At 42.7% G+C, this 19,108-nt stretch overlaps 1 protein-coding gene across 2 annotated transcripts in view; it reads right to left on the bottom strand.

Moving 5' to 3' along the window:
- st6gal1 (ST6 beta-galactosamide alpha-2,6-sialyltranferase 1) overlaps positions 1-19,108 on the bottom strand; it is a 123,359-nt gene that overhangs the window by 75,921 nt on the left and 28,330 nt on the right. For both annotated transcript variants that reach the window (XM_071337451.1, XM_071337450.1), the window contains exons 3-5: positions 18,129-18,335; positions 17,552-17,926; positions 6,678-6,942 (exon numbers count right to left, since the gene is read on the bottom strand). In XM_071337451.1, the coding sequence (XP_071193552.1) occupies positions 6,678-6,942; positions 17,552-17,926; positions 18,129-18,335 (847 nt within the window). The remainder of the gene's footprint in view (positions 1-6,677; positions 6,943-17,551; positions 17,927-18,128; positions 18,336-19,108) is intronic.

The raw sequence follows: 19,108 nt of genomic DNA, 5'->3' as shown, positions 1-19,108 counted from the left end.
CAACACATACATTGATCATCTCAGCAAGGTTTTACCTGTGGTCGTGGAGCTGGGTGGAAGTGCGACTAAAATGTAGTTTAAATAAACATCCGCATTTTAATGTATTTTTTCTCGTTATTTTATTAGCAAAAGCATAAAGATGTTGGTGAAGAAATATGGTACTGCTGTTTTGAGTTAGAAATGTAACACTTTAGACTACTTAAGCATCGAAAACATTGCAAGTTGGGTGATTTTCACTCCAGTAGCCGGGCTATAAAAAGTATATTGTCCTGCTAATAGGAAACTTTTGCATGATGGGCTACACCTGCTACAGTACTACAGTACACTTGTGAAAACAAATGTTTGAAAACCTGTTTTGAAAATCCCTCCAGTTGTCCATCACTACCGTAAATAAAAACACAGCATCTTGTTTACATTCTTTATTGTACCCACAATGTCACAAATCATTTGTATCTACCTTTCCAATGACTTTTAGAGTTTGGGATTTACAAATGTGAGCTTTTCATTATTAGTTACATTGTTTTAGTTCGAACGTGCAGACTTTTTTTCTTTAAATGGTTGTTTTATGTAGGATGCTACATTTTTGACCAGTTGCGATTGTAAGTAGGCCTAATAAAAAAAATCCTACTTCTATTAGGCTGTTTAGCCTCATAGCCTACCTCAGCCAGTTAAGTTATTGTATATGGGCCTAATGTTTATATATATATATACATATATATATATATATATATACACTGCTCAAAAAAATAAAGGGAACACTTAAACAACACAATGTAACTCCAAGTCAATCACACTTCTGTGAAATCAAACTGTCCACTTAGGAAGCAACACTGATTGACAATAAATTTCACATGCTGTTGGGCAAATGGAATAGACAACAGGTGGAAATTATAGGCAATTAGCAAGACACCCCCAATAAAGGAGTGGTTCTGCAGGTGGTGACCACAGACCACTTCTCAGTTCCTATGCTTCCTGGCTGATGTTTTGGTCACTTTTGAATGCTGGCGGTGCTTTCACTCTAGTGGTAGCATGAGACGGAGTCTACAACCCACACAAGTGGCTCAGGTAGTGCAGCTCATTCAGAATGGCACATCAATGCGAGCTGTGGCAAGAAGGTTTGCTGTGTCTGTCAGCGTAGTGTCCAGAGCATGGAGGCGCTACCAGGAGACAGGCCAGTACATCAGGAGACGTGGAGGAGGCCGTAGGAGGGCAACAACCCCAGCTACCTCCGCCTTTGTGCAAGGAGGAGCAGGAGGAGCACTGCCAGAGCCCTGCAAAATGACCTCCAGCAGGCCACAAATGTGCATGTGTCTGCTCAAATGGTCAGAAACAGACTCCATGAGGGTGGTATGAGGGTCCAACGTCCACAGGTGGGGGTTGTGCTTACAGCCCAACACCGTGCAGGACGTTTGGCATTTGCCAGAGAACACCAAGATTGACAAATTCGCCACTGGCGCCCTGTGCTCTTCACAGATGAAAGCAGGTTCACACTGAGCACATGTGACAGACGTGACAGTCTGGAGACGCCGTGGAGAACGTTCTGCTGCCTGCAACATCCTCCAGCATGACCGGTTTGGCAGTGGGTCAGTCATGGTGTGGGGTGGCATTTCTTTGGGGGGCTACACAGCCCTCCATGGGCTCGCCAGAGGTAGCCTGACTGCCATTAGGTACCGAGATGAGATCCTCAGACCCCTTGTGAGACCATATGCTGGTGCGGTTGGGTTGGGTTCCTCCTAATGCAAGACAATGCTAGACCTCATGTGGCTGGAGTGTGTCAGCAGTTCCTGCAAGAGGAAGGCATTGATGCTATGGACTGGCCCGCCCGTTCCCCAGACCTGAATCCAATTGAGCACATCTGGGACATCATGTCTCGGATGCTTTAGTCCAGGTCTGGGAGGAGATCCCTCAGGAGACCATCCGCCACCTCATCAGGAGCATGCCCAGGCGTTGTAGGGAGGTCATACAGGCACGTGGAGGCCACACACACTACTGAGCCTCATTTTGACTTGTTTTAAGGACATTACATCAAAGTTGGATCAGCCTTATAGTGTGGTTTTCCACTTTAATTTTGAGTGTGACTCCAAATCCAGACCTCCATGGGTTGATAAATTTGATTTCCATTGATCAGTTTTGTGTGATTTTGTTGTCAGCACATTGAACTATGTAAAGAAAAAAGTATTTAATAAGAATATTTAATTCATTCAGATCTAGGATGTGTTATTTTAATGTTCCCTTTATTTTTTTGAGCAGTGTATATATATACAAATATATACAAATATATATATTTTTCAGAACATTAACCCTGTGTAGGTAGATGTGGAAAGGTAGATACAAATTATTTGTTGTGAGTTGGGGAGGAGGGGTTTCACACCTAGCTCGAGATGGGGGGGTTCACACCTAGCTCGAATAGTCTATTGTTCAGCTAATAGCCCATCCTAGAAACGCTGTTAGCAGAATTCACAGCCTGTTACGCTTGTGAAAAACGAATAATAATACTTTTCCCCCTTTTCACATGTTAAAGCTTCCAAAATAGAACGTTTTTTTTAGCCACAATCGGCCCCAACCCCAATTAATACATTTGGGCACAGTCGATAGCGTGCTGGACTTCGGGCTAGAATGTTGATGGTTCGAAACCTGCTCCCTGCTTGTTTCATTACATTATTATGCCGGTCTCAGGGCAAATAGCCTGGATTGTTACTCCCATTTCGTTCCTCGCCCTCTTCCACATGTCAAATAGTAATATGCTTTAAACCGCTCTGGTGACAAACACATTTTGCTGCCCTGTTTTCAATCGTCCACATGGCTGGGAGAACCTCCTCAGATGAATGCAGATGAAGGGAGTTAGATATGCATAGGAAGTGTAGTGTACTGTTTTTTTGTATATATGAATTACAAATCAGCCTTTACTTAAATTAAGTTTCTAGTCTATTGCATAGTTACAATATGTAATCATTGATGTCCCAGGAGCAGGAGTGGTAAACACTATTGAAGTGTATAATTGTAATACATACATACATACATGCAGACACCGCATCATTCAAAGAATGGAGTTTGATACATCTGGTATTGGACATGACTGAAATAAAAATGGCTAAATAGCGACTTTCGTCAATTAACTTTATGACAAAAAATATGCACAATTGTTTGTCTCTACATTAACTAACAGATTCCTCTCAATTGTACATTTTTTGTTTGACTCGTTATGATGTTATAACTACTTACATTTGCTTCCACTGTAATGTTTTTGCCAGACATCTTTGCTGAAGAAAGTCACCAGCAACGGGTGGAATAACGTCAAATTCGTCATTGGAACCACTCGATATGATTTGTCATATAAAAACCTTGGGACCCAAATGCATAATGAGTGCTCTAACTCGGTCGTCTGGAGCAATGAAGCCGTGGCGCTGGGTACCTCTAAGTCCCGCGGCGTAAGCTCGCAACTTTTAAAGGAGGAACCACTGTATAGACAGTACCAAAACAAATGATCTAATGATTCTGTCTCGTCGCAGCAAAATCTGCAGAGCTGGAATGGTTGTATCATGGACCTAAATACAGAATTGTGTTATTTGGATTTATGGTTCATGAGAAGACGTTTTTCAAAATGTCCAAGATAGAGGAAAATCTATTCTCACGGACCTTATGGGTCCTTGAGGCAAATTTGTTCAGCATGAGGAAAGACCCCTACATACACAGTTTCAAGTCTATGGGTCAAACAGAGTGGCAGATGAGGGTATAAGTGAGACTGCTTATGCAGTGCCACCTATAGGCTAGTCGGTGTCATTCATTTTGACCAAGTTACACATGGCCTCTAGTTTCTGTGTGCCATTGTCACAACCTCTAGGATTACTGGGTGGAGGAGTCAAGCGCAGAGAGCAGGTTAGTTCAGAACGTGGATCTTTATTCCTGACGACAGTGAAAACGGTCATGCCCAACACACAGGCGCATGAAAAATACCAGTCCAAACACACAGGACTAAACTGTCCGGAAAAATAGCATCCACCTAAATTCCAACACCAACGAACAGAAAAACAAGCCCGCACAAAAGCCGGCGGGCCTACTGCCCTTAAATAGCCTACCCACAAAACTAAACTCAAAACAGGTGTACCCAATCAGCCCAAACTAACAGAAACAAAAAGAAGGGAATCGATGGCAGCTAGTAGGCCGGTGACGACGACCGCCGAGCGCCGCCCGAACAGGAAGAGGCACCATCTTCGACGGGATTCGTGACAGCCATTTAAAAAAAAGTTACCAATCATTGACCATATAAAGTGAACCCCTAAAAACATTTACATATTACCCTGCGTCCTTTTCTGCAGGTGAAGTTTTGATTTAAAATACTATGTTGTTTCTCATATGTTGCTAATATTTTCGCTCAGAATTGTACATCTCAAATAATGTCTTACAAGTATACTTACTTTACTTGAAGTGCCTAGAAGTTCACTTAGTTGACTTTTTTATAGTACTCTAACACAACTTTAGTGTATTTAGTACAACTTAATATGTTCTAAACTAACACTATATAAGTACACATTAAATACATGTGTGTATTATTACAGCACACTATGTATTACAGCACTTGACATTAACTTTTTTTAGCCACTTGTCCACCAGACAAGTAGGATTGATTTTTTACTTGTCCGAAAGCTCAAGTCATTTGTCCAAAGGAAAAATATATATAATCTGTATGACCATGGGACGAAACGGTGACTGAAAATTGTGTTGTATCACGCAAGGAACCACTTCACAAAATAAAATGCATTATTATCACTGGATTGACAATGGAAGGCTGCTGGGTCTCTGTTCTCAAGTATTATAAATCCTGCCATTGTAGCCTTCAGCAAGGCACTTAACCCCCCACAAAGTAAAATACTGCACTGACAGGCTAATATATAAAACATATGTGGCCAACCCTCCATCTGGAGAGCTACTGGGTGTGCAGGTTTTTGGTCCAACCCTGCAAAAACACACCCGAGTCAACGTATCAACTGTTGAGCAGCTGATTTTTTACAATGTGTTAGAGCAGGGCTGGAACAAAAACATGCACACCTAGTAGCTGTTCAGGACTATCCTGGAGGGTGGTTGGCGACCCTGCAACATTACAATTACAACCAAATACTATTTATGTCTTTATTAAATAATTCCCTCATTCAATGAACCAGGGATCAAACGGTAAGGTGGGCAACTTCAAAGCAAGGTAGCTAACGAAGACATGTTAATCTATTTGTAAGGGTAAAATATTATGTTTTTGGGGAGATCTTGACAGTATAGGAGTTACTGTACTTGTCAATTAGGTTATTCTAAGAATACTTTTTACTGAATAGAAGAGAATCCCAGCTTTCCAAGGGTTTCAGAATTATTTCTCAACACCAAATTTAGAGTGCTTGAGAGAGTATGCTGAGAGTATGCTGCATTGGTTTCATCAACTGTGCACCCGTATCAACTTTGTGACAGCCATTTAAGGCTGTACATGAGTGGCAGTGGAAAGTTGTTTACGGCATTGGACATGACAATGACATTAATACATGCTAATAGCTAAATAGTTAAATAGTGAGATAACCAGTGAAATACTGGCACGCATGCATGTGATGCACACAGCATGACATTTCCAGGATTTTCATTGCTGACCAAATAGTTGCTATAACTGGGCAAATAACTCACTAACTAGCAATGAATATCAACAAAAGTGCACACGCTTGCTTTTGTCTCTAAAACGCATCTCGAGACTGCATGATTGAAAGACCGCTCATGCCTGTCAATGCAGACCTACAATAGTTATACTGCATTGCGCTCTGTAAAAATTGGGAGGACAGTGCTCAACACATCGCATCCAGGGGACACTAATTAAATTCTGTTCCGAGTAGGCTAATTGTTTGATACTGTGATTATTTTTTTTTTTAACTTTTCCATTTGGACAACTTAAATCTATAATCTGCTTGTCCGGCATACTTTCCCCAGGCAAGCGGACAAGCGTTAACGTCAATCCCAGCGTTAGTACATTAGAAATCTAAAAATAAGTATACATGTAGTCATATGTGGCTCAGTTGGTAGAGCATGGTGCTTGTAACGTCAGGATTGTGGGTTTGATTCCCATGGGGGACCAGTATGAAAATGTAGGCAATCTGTAAGTTGCTCTGGATAAGAGCGTCTGCTAAAATGTAAATAAAACATGTTTACCATGTACAATTATGTTGCAACTAAAAGAGTGCTCCGAAGATAATTAAAGTGCACTTCTAGTATAAATGGGATATGCTAGTAACATTCTTAACACACTTCTGATGCAAAAAGAAATCCAAAATAGCCTAATTTTCATGACTAATGTTCAAATTTAGACGTCAAAACAGTATCAAGGTTCTGGTCTAATGTTTCTAAAAATGTTAGGCATAATCGTGTTCATGGAACGCTCAACTAGCCTTACACCTCACAGATTAGGGTGGTTTGACTGTTGGTGTAACCAAAAATGTTGGTTCCATACTACTTGACAATAGCTTTCAGTGTCAGTAAAAGTATATTTTAAGTGTGTATAGAGTACATTTCAAATGATGTCTTACAAGTACATTTACAGTAGTATACTTTAAGTGGGGTGATTTTAGTACCTAGAAGTACACTTAGGTGACTTTTAATAGTACGATAACACAACTTCTATACAACTTTAATGTGTTTAGTACAACAACACTTACCAATCTCCTTGCCCAGTCCAGAGTAGCGTAGTGACCCAGCCGACGATACCACTGCACAGCTCTTGTAGGGTCCAAGGTCAGAGGTTATGGGTTGTAGGGGCAGCTGGTACGCCCAGGGCAGAGAGGAGAAGGGCTCGAGGTCAGGGGTCAGGGTCGCAACTTCTACCTTGTACTTCAGCTGGCACAGCAACTCTGAGCCGCTCAGTTTAGGACGAGTGGCCACGCCCCCAGGACCAGAGAACTCCACACCATACTTATTCATCGCCTGAGAGAGAGAGACAGATGATGGTGAAAGGGAACGGTAATGTCGATGGAGAAGAAGATTGGGGAGATGGAGAAGAAGATGGGGGAGATGGAGAAGAAGAGAGGCAGTTGGAAAGAGGGACAAAAGAGAAAAGATACATATAAAAGTTGCAGATAACTTTGGACAAAAAATATGAAATAAATCCAGTTTTCTGTTTCCATCTTTCTTGGAAATCTCTCCGAGCTAGCACATTTGGTTCCTTGTAAGTCGTGGGAACGTATGTTTTTGGTTTCACATTGGTTGTGGGAACAAAGCCATATGTTTCCTGACGTTCCGAGAACAGAAGTGGAAAGGTTGCCTGGGAGGTTTTATTAACGCTCTGAAAATGAAAATTCTAGGTTATTTGGAGGTTTTTGAATAACTTCACTGAATGTTTCAAGACTTTTATTAACACTGCTTGTTTATTTGTGTTAACTTTAAAAAAAATTTTTACACAGGCATTAATCATGCAAAAACATGTATTTTTTATTGTAACACGGCATTCAAACCTATAATATTCTGTTCCCTATTCATGGAGTTAGTCCACTGCACCACCAGGACGGCGCTAGCATGCCCTCTTTCATTCACAGATACAACGTTTTCATTTTAGTCTATTCAAACAGACCCCGTTTCAAAGGAAACAAGCACTCATTAAGACCAGGTGTGGCCAATTAGTGGGTGCGGCCAACACACCTGAACACACTTAACAAGTTAAAGGATAGAGAAAGTTGTGTTGATGATGATAAGAACGGAATCTAAATGTTTTTAAATAACATTCTTAGAACGTTTTCTGAACGTTACAAAAGTTTTCTAATGGTTTTTATGTAACGTTTCCTTAACGTTCTCGGAGCAGTTTGATTACCTGACTTTCAAACGGCAATCGACAGTTGAAACAATAACAAATTGTACTTGATAGAGTCCAAGATGGCGTAGCAGTGCAGACGTGCTTTGTTCGTCCTCTCGAGTACTTTTGTATTTTTCGTCCTTTTTTGTATATATTTCAATCTCTTTTCGATTTTAAATCAATTATACCTTCCGGTAACCTGCCTCACCCAATGTGATACGGAACCGCTATTATTTTTTATTTTTAGACCTTATAACCAGAAGCTAACCAGCTAATTAGCTACAAGCTATTTAGTCTTGATAGCCACTGCTAGCGGCCTTTACCTTCTGCACAGATACTAGCCCTTTCTTTAGCCTGGATAATACTCACCAACCTACCAGTATCGGACTGTTTCTCCACTACAACGCCAGATTCCTGCCGTAAACCCTGGACCATTACTCCTGATCTTCACAGCTAGCTACCTGCCACGGAGTGACCCAGTACCAAAGCTATCCCTGAGCCATGCCCACCTCCCGGCCTACTCAATTGTTCACCCGGACTCCACCCAAACATGGCTAGAATCCACTACTCCACCGGATCCTTGCCATAAGCTTGATGTCTTATCCGTTGTTGTCTTAACTAGCTCTCCCAATCAACACCTGTGATTGCTTTATGCCTCGCTTTATGTCTCTCTCAAATGTCAATATGCCTTGTATACTGTTGTTTAGGTTAGTTATCATTGTTTTAGTTTACAATGGAGCCCCTAGTGTCACTCATCATACCTCTTATACCTCCTTTGTCCCACCTCCCACACATGCTGTGACCTCACCCATTATAACCAGCATGTCCAGAGATGCAACCTCTCTTATCATCACTCAGTGCCTGGGCTTACATCCGCTGTACCGCACCCCACCATACCCATGTCTGCACATTATGCCCTGAATCTATTCTACCATGCCCAGAAATCTTTGTCCCCAACGCTCTAGAAGACCAGTTTTGATAGAGGTAAACCCAGGCCCTGCGTGTCCCCAGGCACCCTCATTTGTTGACTTCTGTGATAGAAAAAGCCTTGGTTTCATGCATGTTAACATCAGAAGCCTCCTCCCTAAGTTTGTTTTACTCACTGCTTTAGCACACTCCGCAAACCCTGAAGTCCTTGCCCTGTCTGAATCCTGGCTTAGGAAGGCCACCAAAAATTCTGAGCTTTCCATACCCAACTACAACATTTTCCGTCAAGATAGAACTGCCAAAGGGGGAGGAGTTGCAATCTACTGCAGAGATAGCTTGCAAAGTCTATACCCAAACAGTTCGAACTTCAAATTTTTAAAATGAATCTCTTCAGAAATAAGTCTCTCACTGTTGCCGCCTGTTATCGACCCCCCTCCGCTCCCAGCTGTGCCCTGGACACCATATATGAATTGATCGCCCCCCATCTAGCTTCAGAGTTCGATCTGTTAGGTGACCTAAACTGGAATATGCTTAACACCCCGGCAGTCCTACAATCTAAGCTAGATGCCCTCAGTCTCACACAAATCATCAAGGAACCCACCAGGTACAACTCTAAATCCGTAAACATGGCCACCCTCATAGACATTATCCTGACCAACTTGCCCTCCAAATACACCTCTGCTGTTTTCAATCAAGATCTCAGCGATCACTGCCTCATTGCCTGTATCCGTTATGGGTCCGCGGTCAAACAACCACTCCTCATCACTGTCAAACGCACCCTAAAACACTTCTGCGAGCAGGCCTTTCTAATCGACCTGGCCCGGGTATCCTGGAAGGATATTGACCTCATCCCATCAGTCGAGGATGCCTGGTCGTTCTTTAAAAGTATTTTCCTCACCATCTTAGATAAGCATGCCCCTTTCAAAAAAATGCAGAACTAAGAACAGATATAGCCCTTGGTTTACTACAGACCTGACTGCCCTTGACCAGCACAAAAACGTCTTGTGGCAGACTGCAATAGTATCGAATAGTCCCCGCGATATGCAACTGTTCAGGGAAGTCAGGAACCAATACACGCAGTCAGTCAGGAAAGCAAAAGTTAGCTTTTTCAAGCAGAAATTTGCATCCTGTAGCTCTAACTCCGAAAGGTTTTGGGACACTGTAAAGTCCATGGATAACAAGAGCACCTCCTCCCAGCTGCCCACTGCACTGAGGCTAGGTAACACGGTCACCACCGATAAACCCATGATAATGGATTGCAATTTCAATAAGCATTTCTCTACGGCTGGCCATGCCTTCCTTCTGGCTACTCCAACCCTGGCCAACAGCTCCGACCCCCCCCCCGCAGCTACTCGCCTGAGCCTCCCCAGCTTCTCCTTCACCAAAATCCAGATAGCAGATGTTCTGAAAGAGCTGCAAAACCTGGACCCATACAAATCAGCTGGGCTAGACAATCTGGATCCTCTCTTTCTAAAACTATCCACGGCCATTGTTGCAACCCCTATTACCAGCCTGTTCAGCCTCTCTTTCGTATCGTCCGAGATCCCTATAGATTGGAAAGCTGCCGCGGTCATCCCGCTCTTCAAAGGGGGTGACACTAGACCCATATCTATCCTGCCCTGCCTTTCTAAAGTCTTCGAAAGCCAAGTTAATAAACAGATCAATGACCATTTCGAATTCCACTGTACCTTCTCCGCTATGCAATCCATTTTCCGAGCCGGTCACGGGTGCACCTCAGCCACGCTCAAGGTACTAAACGATATCATAACCTCCATCGATAAAAGACAGTACTGTGCAGCCGTCTTCATCGACCTGGCCAAGGCTTTCGACTCTGTCAATCACCATATTCTTATCAGCAGACTCAATAGCATTGGTTTCTCTAATGACTGCCTCGCCTGGTTCACCAACTACTTTGCAGACAGAGTTCAGTGGGTCAAATCAGAGGGCCTGTTGTCCGGACCTCTGGCAGTCTCTATGGGGATACCACAGGGTTCAATTCTCGGGCAGACTCTTTTCTCTGTATATATCAACGATGTCGCTCTTGCTGCAGGTGATTCCCTGATCCACCTCTACGCAGACGACACCATTCTGTTTACTTCTGGACCTTCCTTGAATACTGTGCTAACTAACCTCCAAACGAGCTTCAATGACATACAACACTCCTTCTGTGGCCTCCAACTGCTCTTAAACGCTAGTAAAACCAAATGCATAATTTTCAACCATTCGCTGCCCGCACCCGCCCGCCCGACTAGCATCACCACCCTGGACGGTTCTGACCTAGAATATGTGGACAACTATAAATACCTAGGAGTCTGGCTAGACTGTAAACTCTCCTTCCAGACTCATATTAAACATCTCCAATCCAAAATCAAATCTAGAATTGGCTTTCTATTTCGCAACAAAGCCTCCTTCACTCACGCCGCCAAACTTACCCTAGTAAAACTGACTATCCAGCCGATCCTCGACTTCGGCGATGTCATCTACACAGTAGCTTCCAATACTCTACTCAGCAAACTGGATGCAGTCTATCACCGTGCCATCCGTTTTGTTACCAAATCACCTTATACCACCCACCACTGCGAGCTGTATGCTCTAGTCGGCTGGCCCTCGCTACATATTCATCGCCAGACCCACTGGCTCCAGGTCATCTATAAGTCTATGCTAGGTAAAGCTCCGCCTTATCTCAGTTCACTAGTCACGATAACAACACCCACCCGTAGCACACGTTCCAGCAGGTATATCTCACTGATCATCCCCAAAGCCAACACCACATTTGGCCGCCTTTCCTTACAGTTCTCTGCTGCCAGTGACTGGAACGAATTGCAAAAATCGCTGAAGCTGGAGACTTATATTCCCTCACCAACTTTAAACATCAGCTATCTGAGCAGCTAACCGATCGCTGCAGTTGTACATAGTCCATCTGTAAATAGCCCACCCAATCTACCTACCTCATCCCCATACTGTTTTTATTTACTTTTCTGATCTTTTGCACACCAGTATCTCTACTTGCACATCATCATCTGCTCATTTATCACTCCAGTGTTAATCTGCTAAATTGTAATTCTTCGCTACTATAGCCTATTTTATTGCCTACCTCCTCATGCCTTTTGCACACACTGTAAACAGACTCTTTTTTTCTACTGTGTCATTGACTTTATTGTGTTATTGGCTTGTTTATTGTTTATTCCATGTTATTCCATGTGTAACTCTGTGTTGTTGTCTGTGTCACACTGCTTTGCTTTATCTTGGCCAGGTCGCAGTTGTAAATGAGAACTTGTTCTCAACTAGCCTTTCTTGTTAAATTAAGGTGAAATAAAATAAAAAAAATTAAAAAAACTTCCCGCCACTGTTTCGCTAAAAAACTGAGGGATGGGGCTCGAAAAATGGAACTCTCAAATTCATAGACAGAGCTATCCATGAGCAAGGACTGACTATCCATGATACAGTGGTTCCTCAATTAAATGTTTTGAAATTATGCCTCGGGACCTTGTGGTTTTGTACGTTACCCTGCGTCACTGCTTCATTGCTCCAGACCACCGCAAGGGGGAGTTAGAGCACTGATTCTGCTTTTTCTGACCTAATGTGTCTCTACCTGACAATGAATTGGGTGATATAAACCGAATAGAAAGTGATAATTGTTCACGACTTCAAAATTGAATTTTTTGAACTGAATGATGAGGATGAAGAAGGTGATTGAATATAGAACAATACTGTAAGAATTGCTATTCCTCTGTCCTGCCCGAAAAAAACCCACTTGTTTCTACTTGGTCAGAAGGAGCTGTAACTGGACTGTAGCATATTACTTACTAAAACTGTTGTTACACTAAGGTATTTATTCTAAGAAAAACGAATATGTTCAATTATACTCCATGATATATGTGTTGACTGAATATAAGCAGCAAGTGGTGTCTGCTAAATGATCAAGTTGATGGCGCAGGCACATAGCCTCGGGCACCTACATAAAGCTGAGTGACTCACTCATTCATGGCTTTGGATCAAAATAAGTACCAACATTCTTTCTGATAGTCTGGAAGTGAAAAATAGAAAATAGAAGTGATTATAAAAGTCACGACTCTACAATTGATCTCTAGTTTTGGTCTCAAATAAGCACGGTCTGTGAAGAGCAATTAACTAAAATAAGCGGAGAGTCAGGTGGAGAGCGACCTGTTTAAATTATATGAGAAAAAATATATATATTTTAGTTGGAATGGCAAGCCAGACAAATTTTAAAGGGCATATTGTCTGCTTCTACATCTGCATTGCTTGCTGTTTGAGGTTTTAGGTTGGGTTTCTGTACAGCACTTTGAGATATCAGCTGATGTAAGAAGGGCTTTATAAATAAATTTGATTTGATATTGTCTCACCCTATGTTCAAGAATGGCCTTTTTCCCTTTATTCAGATTACAACCGCTCACTTTAAGTTATTTGAAAATTAAATAATACCTAAAATTTAAAAAAATGTAAACAAGGACTTGAAAATGAGATTGTGTACTCCGCAAACAACGTTTCCAGTCCGAGAATGAGAGCGGTAAATTACTGTAATTAATACATTCATTCAATACATTGGAATACAAAAGAAGCCATCCATCCATCCATTATGGACTAATAGCAGGACAATAGACTCTTTCCAAGGAGGAGGGTAGGGGGAGAATTGTATTGTCAATTTCTCAAGCCAAAATATCTTGATGGCCTTGACCAGTTCATCTTTGCTTGTACTGTATGCATGGCAGAGTTACGGATGAATGTTTTCCGTTGATGCCAAACAAGTTAGATCGGGTTTAAAATCAGGAGACTTACATGTAGAGATGAAAAAAATATTAGTAGATATACTGTAGGCCTACCGTAGGCGTTGTAGGTCTTTTATTTATTTATGTTTATTTTACCTTTATTTTACTACATAAAGGTCTACTTTGCTGGCATCTTGACCCAGTTTATTACTCATTTGCAATGCAAACCCGGGTGGCAGTGTGTTTTGGTCCGAGCAGACCCTTTTCCGGCTTACAGACATAGTTTTCATCAAGCCAGCTTCGTTCTATGGTGCTACCCGTTCCAGGGTTAGGACTGTAACCACCGGAGGACTTGAAAATGAGCCATGCTGAGAGGATCACCAAAACTAAAGGTATTTTGGTTTCAGTGCATTTTCTTTAAAAAAAAATGTATATAGCCTATCAATTTGTAGGTATACTGTGTAATAAAATCAATAATTGTGTACTAAAAACGTGAATGTGTTTTTGCAGAGCATGCAACCATGCCGACAATCATCCGTGGAGATCAGTGGACAAAGGGCTGGACAACGGGCCACACCGAAAAAAAAAGCATGGTTCCACAGAATACCAACTGGGATGGATCCCGAGGCAAATGTGGCTTCTTCATCAACATGCTTTCCTTAATTAATAAAATAATGATAAAAACACTCTTTCAAAATGCAGATGTTTATTTCGTTATGGATACATAATGAATTACTATGGGAATAAATATCACTGAATGACAGAAATATTGGAACAAAGTAGGCTAATGAAGGTAAACAAATTGTTGCTTACTGGAAAATACTCTTTCAAAATGAATGGAAGAGGTCTGTGGAGGCGGGAAAATGTTTTCAAACACTTATTTTTCACAAGGGCTAATAGCAGGACAATAGACACTGTAGGTGTGAAAATCCCCCCCAAGAAGCAATAGCCTCCCCGCATTATCAACTATTTCAGCACCGTTTTGCGCTGCTTTGAGACAAGCAAGACTACTTAATAAACATATACATTTCCATTTTTTTTTATTAACCCTGCATTTTAATTGTATAAAAGCCCCTTGGATATTAAATGTAATTAGGTATACTACTGTACAAGGACATTTTATGGATCTGCCAGTATTTTCATTTAGAGATTCCAGTAAAGAAATGTGTATGTAGAGGGGTAACTTTCTTCACCAGTTCTCTTACCATTTTGTATAACTGTGTGATTAGCCTACCAGTTGGTGTAACTGTAATGTTAATTCTCTTGAGAGGATTTTTTCTTTTCACTATCAAAATATTAAAAACTTTCAAACGCATTCATGAATTAAATCACGTTGCGATTCATCTGATGAAGGATTGACTCGATCTATAAGCCCAGGACGATAGTAAAATGGGCAATAAGATACAGTACAAGAAAGGGAACACATATATAACCGTAGAAAACGGCTGCAGGTCGGAGGGCCATCTAACAAGTGCAGATCGGAGGGCCATCAAGCAAAACAGACCAATAAAACACGGGTAAACGGCGGGAGTATCTATGACTCTGAGGACTGGGTAGGGTACGGGGCCCACGCTCTGCACTTCCCACCTCCCGTCGGTTCTGGGCCGGGAGGGTCCGGCGGGTGGCTTCGGCTCTCGCAGGAGCTCGGATCCCTGCATCTCCATGTTGCCTGGGTTGCGCCGACCGGCTCCATCCCCCCCTTTCCCCATTAGGCACGGCCGCATGGCGCACCCCCTTTCCTCGTTAGGCACGGCCACATGGCGCATCCCCAATATCAAGGTCCACATGGCACTATTTACATAATGAATATGAATTTGGGGGACAGAAATTATTAAATATTAAAGCATTAGACCTCTCACTAAAGGCGTCAACCATATAAAAGTTATACTTATATCCAAACTGGTTGGAGATAGAAGAGTACATGGCCATAAAGGCTAGATAATTTTTCAAGATGTTCAAACATTCATAGATGACCAGCATGGTCAAATAATATAAACAGTGGTTATAGAGGGTGCAACAGGTCAGCACCTTAGGAGTAAATGTAGGTTGGCTTTTCATTGCCGACCATTCAGAGGTCAAGACTGCAAGTGCGTGTTTGTGTGTGTGAGAGAGAGAGGATCGAAACACACACAGCAACACGTGCAATATAGCAATAAGAATGTTAGTTTAATCACCTCCTATTACCCTTCTCGGAGTTTTAAGAATTGAGTGTGTTCTCTTATTTGTGACATTGTGGCATTTAAAGCATATTGAAATTAGAAGCAATAGGATTTGAAGCAATAGCCTACCCGTGTGGTCAACTATTTCAGCACCATGTTTCGCGCTGCTCTGAGACAAGCATGGGGACTGGTCTTAATAAAACAATTAGGTTTTTATTTTCACTGAATCTCCGTTTGGGTATTGGTTAGACTACTGTAGCCTACTCCCAACTATCACGTTGTACAGCGCCATATTTTCCTGACGGAAACAGCCAATATTGAAGGCTATCAAATGCTTCTCAAAGATGCCCTCTGGTGATCAAACTAGCACTAACTATCATTAATGGTAATAATGTCTGACAATTAAATAACGTGCCATAGAATTCTGCGGCAGCCCGCAAGGTGTGCTGCAGTACGAAGCAACTTTTACAGGAAGAACCACTGTACCAACATAAAAATTTTAACCATGTTTTGAGGCTATACGGTGTCTGTTTACATTTACTTTATTTACAAACATTGGAGTAAAACAAGCTTATATTTGGGGTTCTGATGGGGTACGACAGTTGAACAAAGCTCATGAGGCATTTATAAATTATAATCTTCAAATCAATTGGCCAAAAATGTCCAAAAATGTATGTAGCTACTGTAGATTGCCTCTTTAAATAGAACCACGATGAAACCTGTACGAAACGTTATGCTGAAGTACTGAAATTCCCACAGAATAATGTTTTTCATTCATTTTCTTGGAACAATTTGAGAATATGACTTTAAATAAAACCATGAGACGAAATCTGAAGGAAACGTTGTGCTGAATTACTGAAATTCACACAAAATAACTCTGTTTCTTAATGTTCTTGGAACAATTTGAGAGCATTACTTTAAAGCAGAGGTGTCAAACTCATTCCACCGAGGGACGAGTGTGTGTGGGGGTTTTTGTTTTTTCCTTTCAATTAAGCCCTAGACAACCAGGGGAGGGGAGGGGTTGTTTTACAACCCTGGCTTAGTACTAGCGCGCTACAGTAGTTGACTGACTGTGCTGTTGTGATCATTTCCATCTGCTGGAGACTTCTTCCGATCACTGTCTTATTGTTCACTCTTCCCCTCGTCTTCTGTACCCAACACCGCCTCTGGATTATTGCCTCTGGAATCTATCGACTTTGAATTTACCTCACTATATCGCTATTGGATTAGCTGACTCTCCCTCGGCCGTTGAAACATTCTCCCCCTCGGAAGTGCCTCTTCTTGGCCCTTCTTTGGTAGCTAACTTAGCCGTCAATCGGTAAGTCTCTGCTCTCTCTACTTTATATCTGCTGGCATCTTTTTGTGTTCTCTGGTTCCTGCCCCTGTAGACTAGTTGGTGTTGTTCTCTGGCTTACTACTTAGCTATGTCAACCCTGGTGGTTGGCTAGCTAGGCTACTTAGCTGGCTAGGCTATCTAGCAGGCTAAAATAACAAACTTTAGCTGGCTTGCTTGTTGGCTAAGATAACTGCATATACTGGTAACATTATTTGATAACTGGTTAGATGGCATTTTTTTCTCAAACTTTGGTTTACTTTAATGTAGCTGTCAGCTAGGTGTTGATAGCAACTGGTTGATTTATGCAATCAAGTAACGTTAGCAGGCTGGTAATGGTACAATTAGCAGGTTAGTAGGGTTAACATTAGCAGGATAGTTGGCTAGCAACCTTTGTTTAATTTGAAGTTATTTCTGTTGGAGTTTACATTATAGGGAATAGGCTGGCTTACCGTGTCCTCCGCAAAAACATTTTCCAGCATGACTTCGACATTCCTTCGGAATTCTGATCGGTTTTAAGTTCCTTTTGGGAAACGTTCTGTTAAAGGAATACACGCTATGTGCTAGCTGGGCTTTTTTCTCTCTTCTCTGTCCCCCTCACCTGATAGTTCTGCACCACTTTCCTCAGCCTCTTCCCCAGCATGTTACTGGACATCTCGTCGTCCCAGACCTCCCCCAGAGCTCTGTGAGGGCCAAAAAATTCTGCGTCCCCGACTGTTCCACTAAGCTCCCCCCGACGACGGCCCCCAAACAGGGTCTCCATGGCCCGCCTGAAGGGGCGCGGCAAGAGCCAGGCGAAGAATCCCGATGACTCTCGCTCTCTCTTGGGATGTTTGGGGTGTGTCTCCTTAGCTGTGACTTCCTGTGTGTGGTTTGGAGAGGAGAGGACTGGGATTGGACGGTGGGCGTTGCCAGGGATGACGCCGGGGAGCTTCTGGGGGTCGAGGTACATGGGCTTGGCCCCACCTCTCAGCACCTGGGGAAGAAGAAGAAGATTACATGAAATAAAAGAATGAATAGAGTCTACTGTATGATACAGTGTGAGGATTCATGAGCCTATGGCTATGAGTATGTCCGATGGGTTCAAAAGTAGTGCACTAAATTGGGAATAGGCCATTTCGGACATGCTCATGTTCTGCTGATGATGCTCCGAGACCACTATAGACAGACAAACAGACCTTGATAATGGAGTGTGCCCGGGGCTGGGCGCGGGTCCGTGCCCGCACCCCGAAGATAGCATCGGTGACAGGTACGCTGTTCTCGGCGCAGAGGGCATAGAGCATTGCCATGGAGATGCAGAAGAGGCCCATACAGAGCGCCCCGCGACGGGCCCGACGACGTAGACGCCACAGCAAGCTGACGCGGTCCATCGCTGCCCCGGGGTACTGGAGAGGCGGTTGGGTGGATGTAGAGGGGGGAGGAAGAGGTGGAGAGGATGCAGGGGGTTCGATGGAGAGAGGGGGAGCGGAGATAGGTAAGAGAGAAAGGGGTGCCGAAGGAGGGGTAGAGAGGAGGGGTGAGGAATTGAGGGTCGGAAAGAGAATGGCAAAGAGGTAGGGAGAGAGGAGAGAAGGGGGAGAGGGTGGGGGGTTCGAGTGAAAAGTGGGGATGGGAGTCAGAAGGAGAAGGAAAGAGCACTGTGATGAGATGACAGTATGAGCCTTCCGACAACAAATTGCTTACTTTCAACATCCCATGGCAACGCGAACAAGACAATACTGTATCACAGGAGGATAACATCAAAAGACCAGACAAGCAGAAACACAACTACAGTATGCTGTATATACATGGACAAAATGCATATTTTGATGATTCACCCCTTTTCACCTACAGTATGCTGTATAGTCACACAGTATGGGAAAACACATTTTGAACTCTCCGTTTTCATCTACAGTACACGAGTGGGCCTGCCCTTTCTACACAGTGCTACATTAACATAACAAACACAGACATGTTTTTTGTTAAATGCTGTGAGTCAGGTTGATACAGAAACGAGGGATGAGAGAGGAAAGAAGGGTCAGACTAGAAAGGAGGATAACAATGAGGTGCAGCGATGAAAGAAGTAGAGCCTCGTCACTAAGACTGCCTATAGCCAATTGGGCCAAGCGAAGGATGGACACTGGAGAGGGAGGGAGTGGAGGTAGTAGAGGCTGATCTA

Source organism: Salvelinus alpinus, chromosome 13 (genome assembly GCF_045679555.1).
Source record: "Salvelinus alpinus chromosome 13, SLU_Salpinus.1, whole genome shotgun sequence".
NCBI lineage: Eukaryota > Metazoa > Chordata > Actinopteri > Salmoniformes > Salmonidae > Salvelinus > Salvelinus alpinus.
Note: the sequence above shows the minus strand (reverse complement) of the source record. Positions and strands in the feature narration are given on the sequence as shown.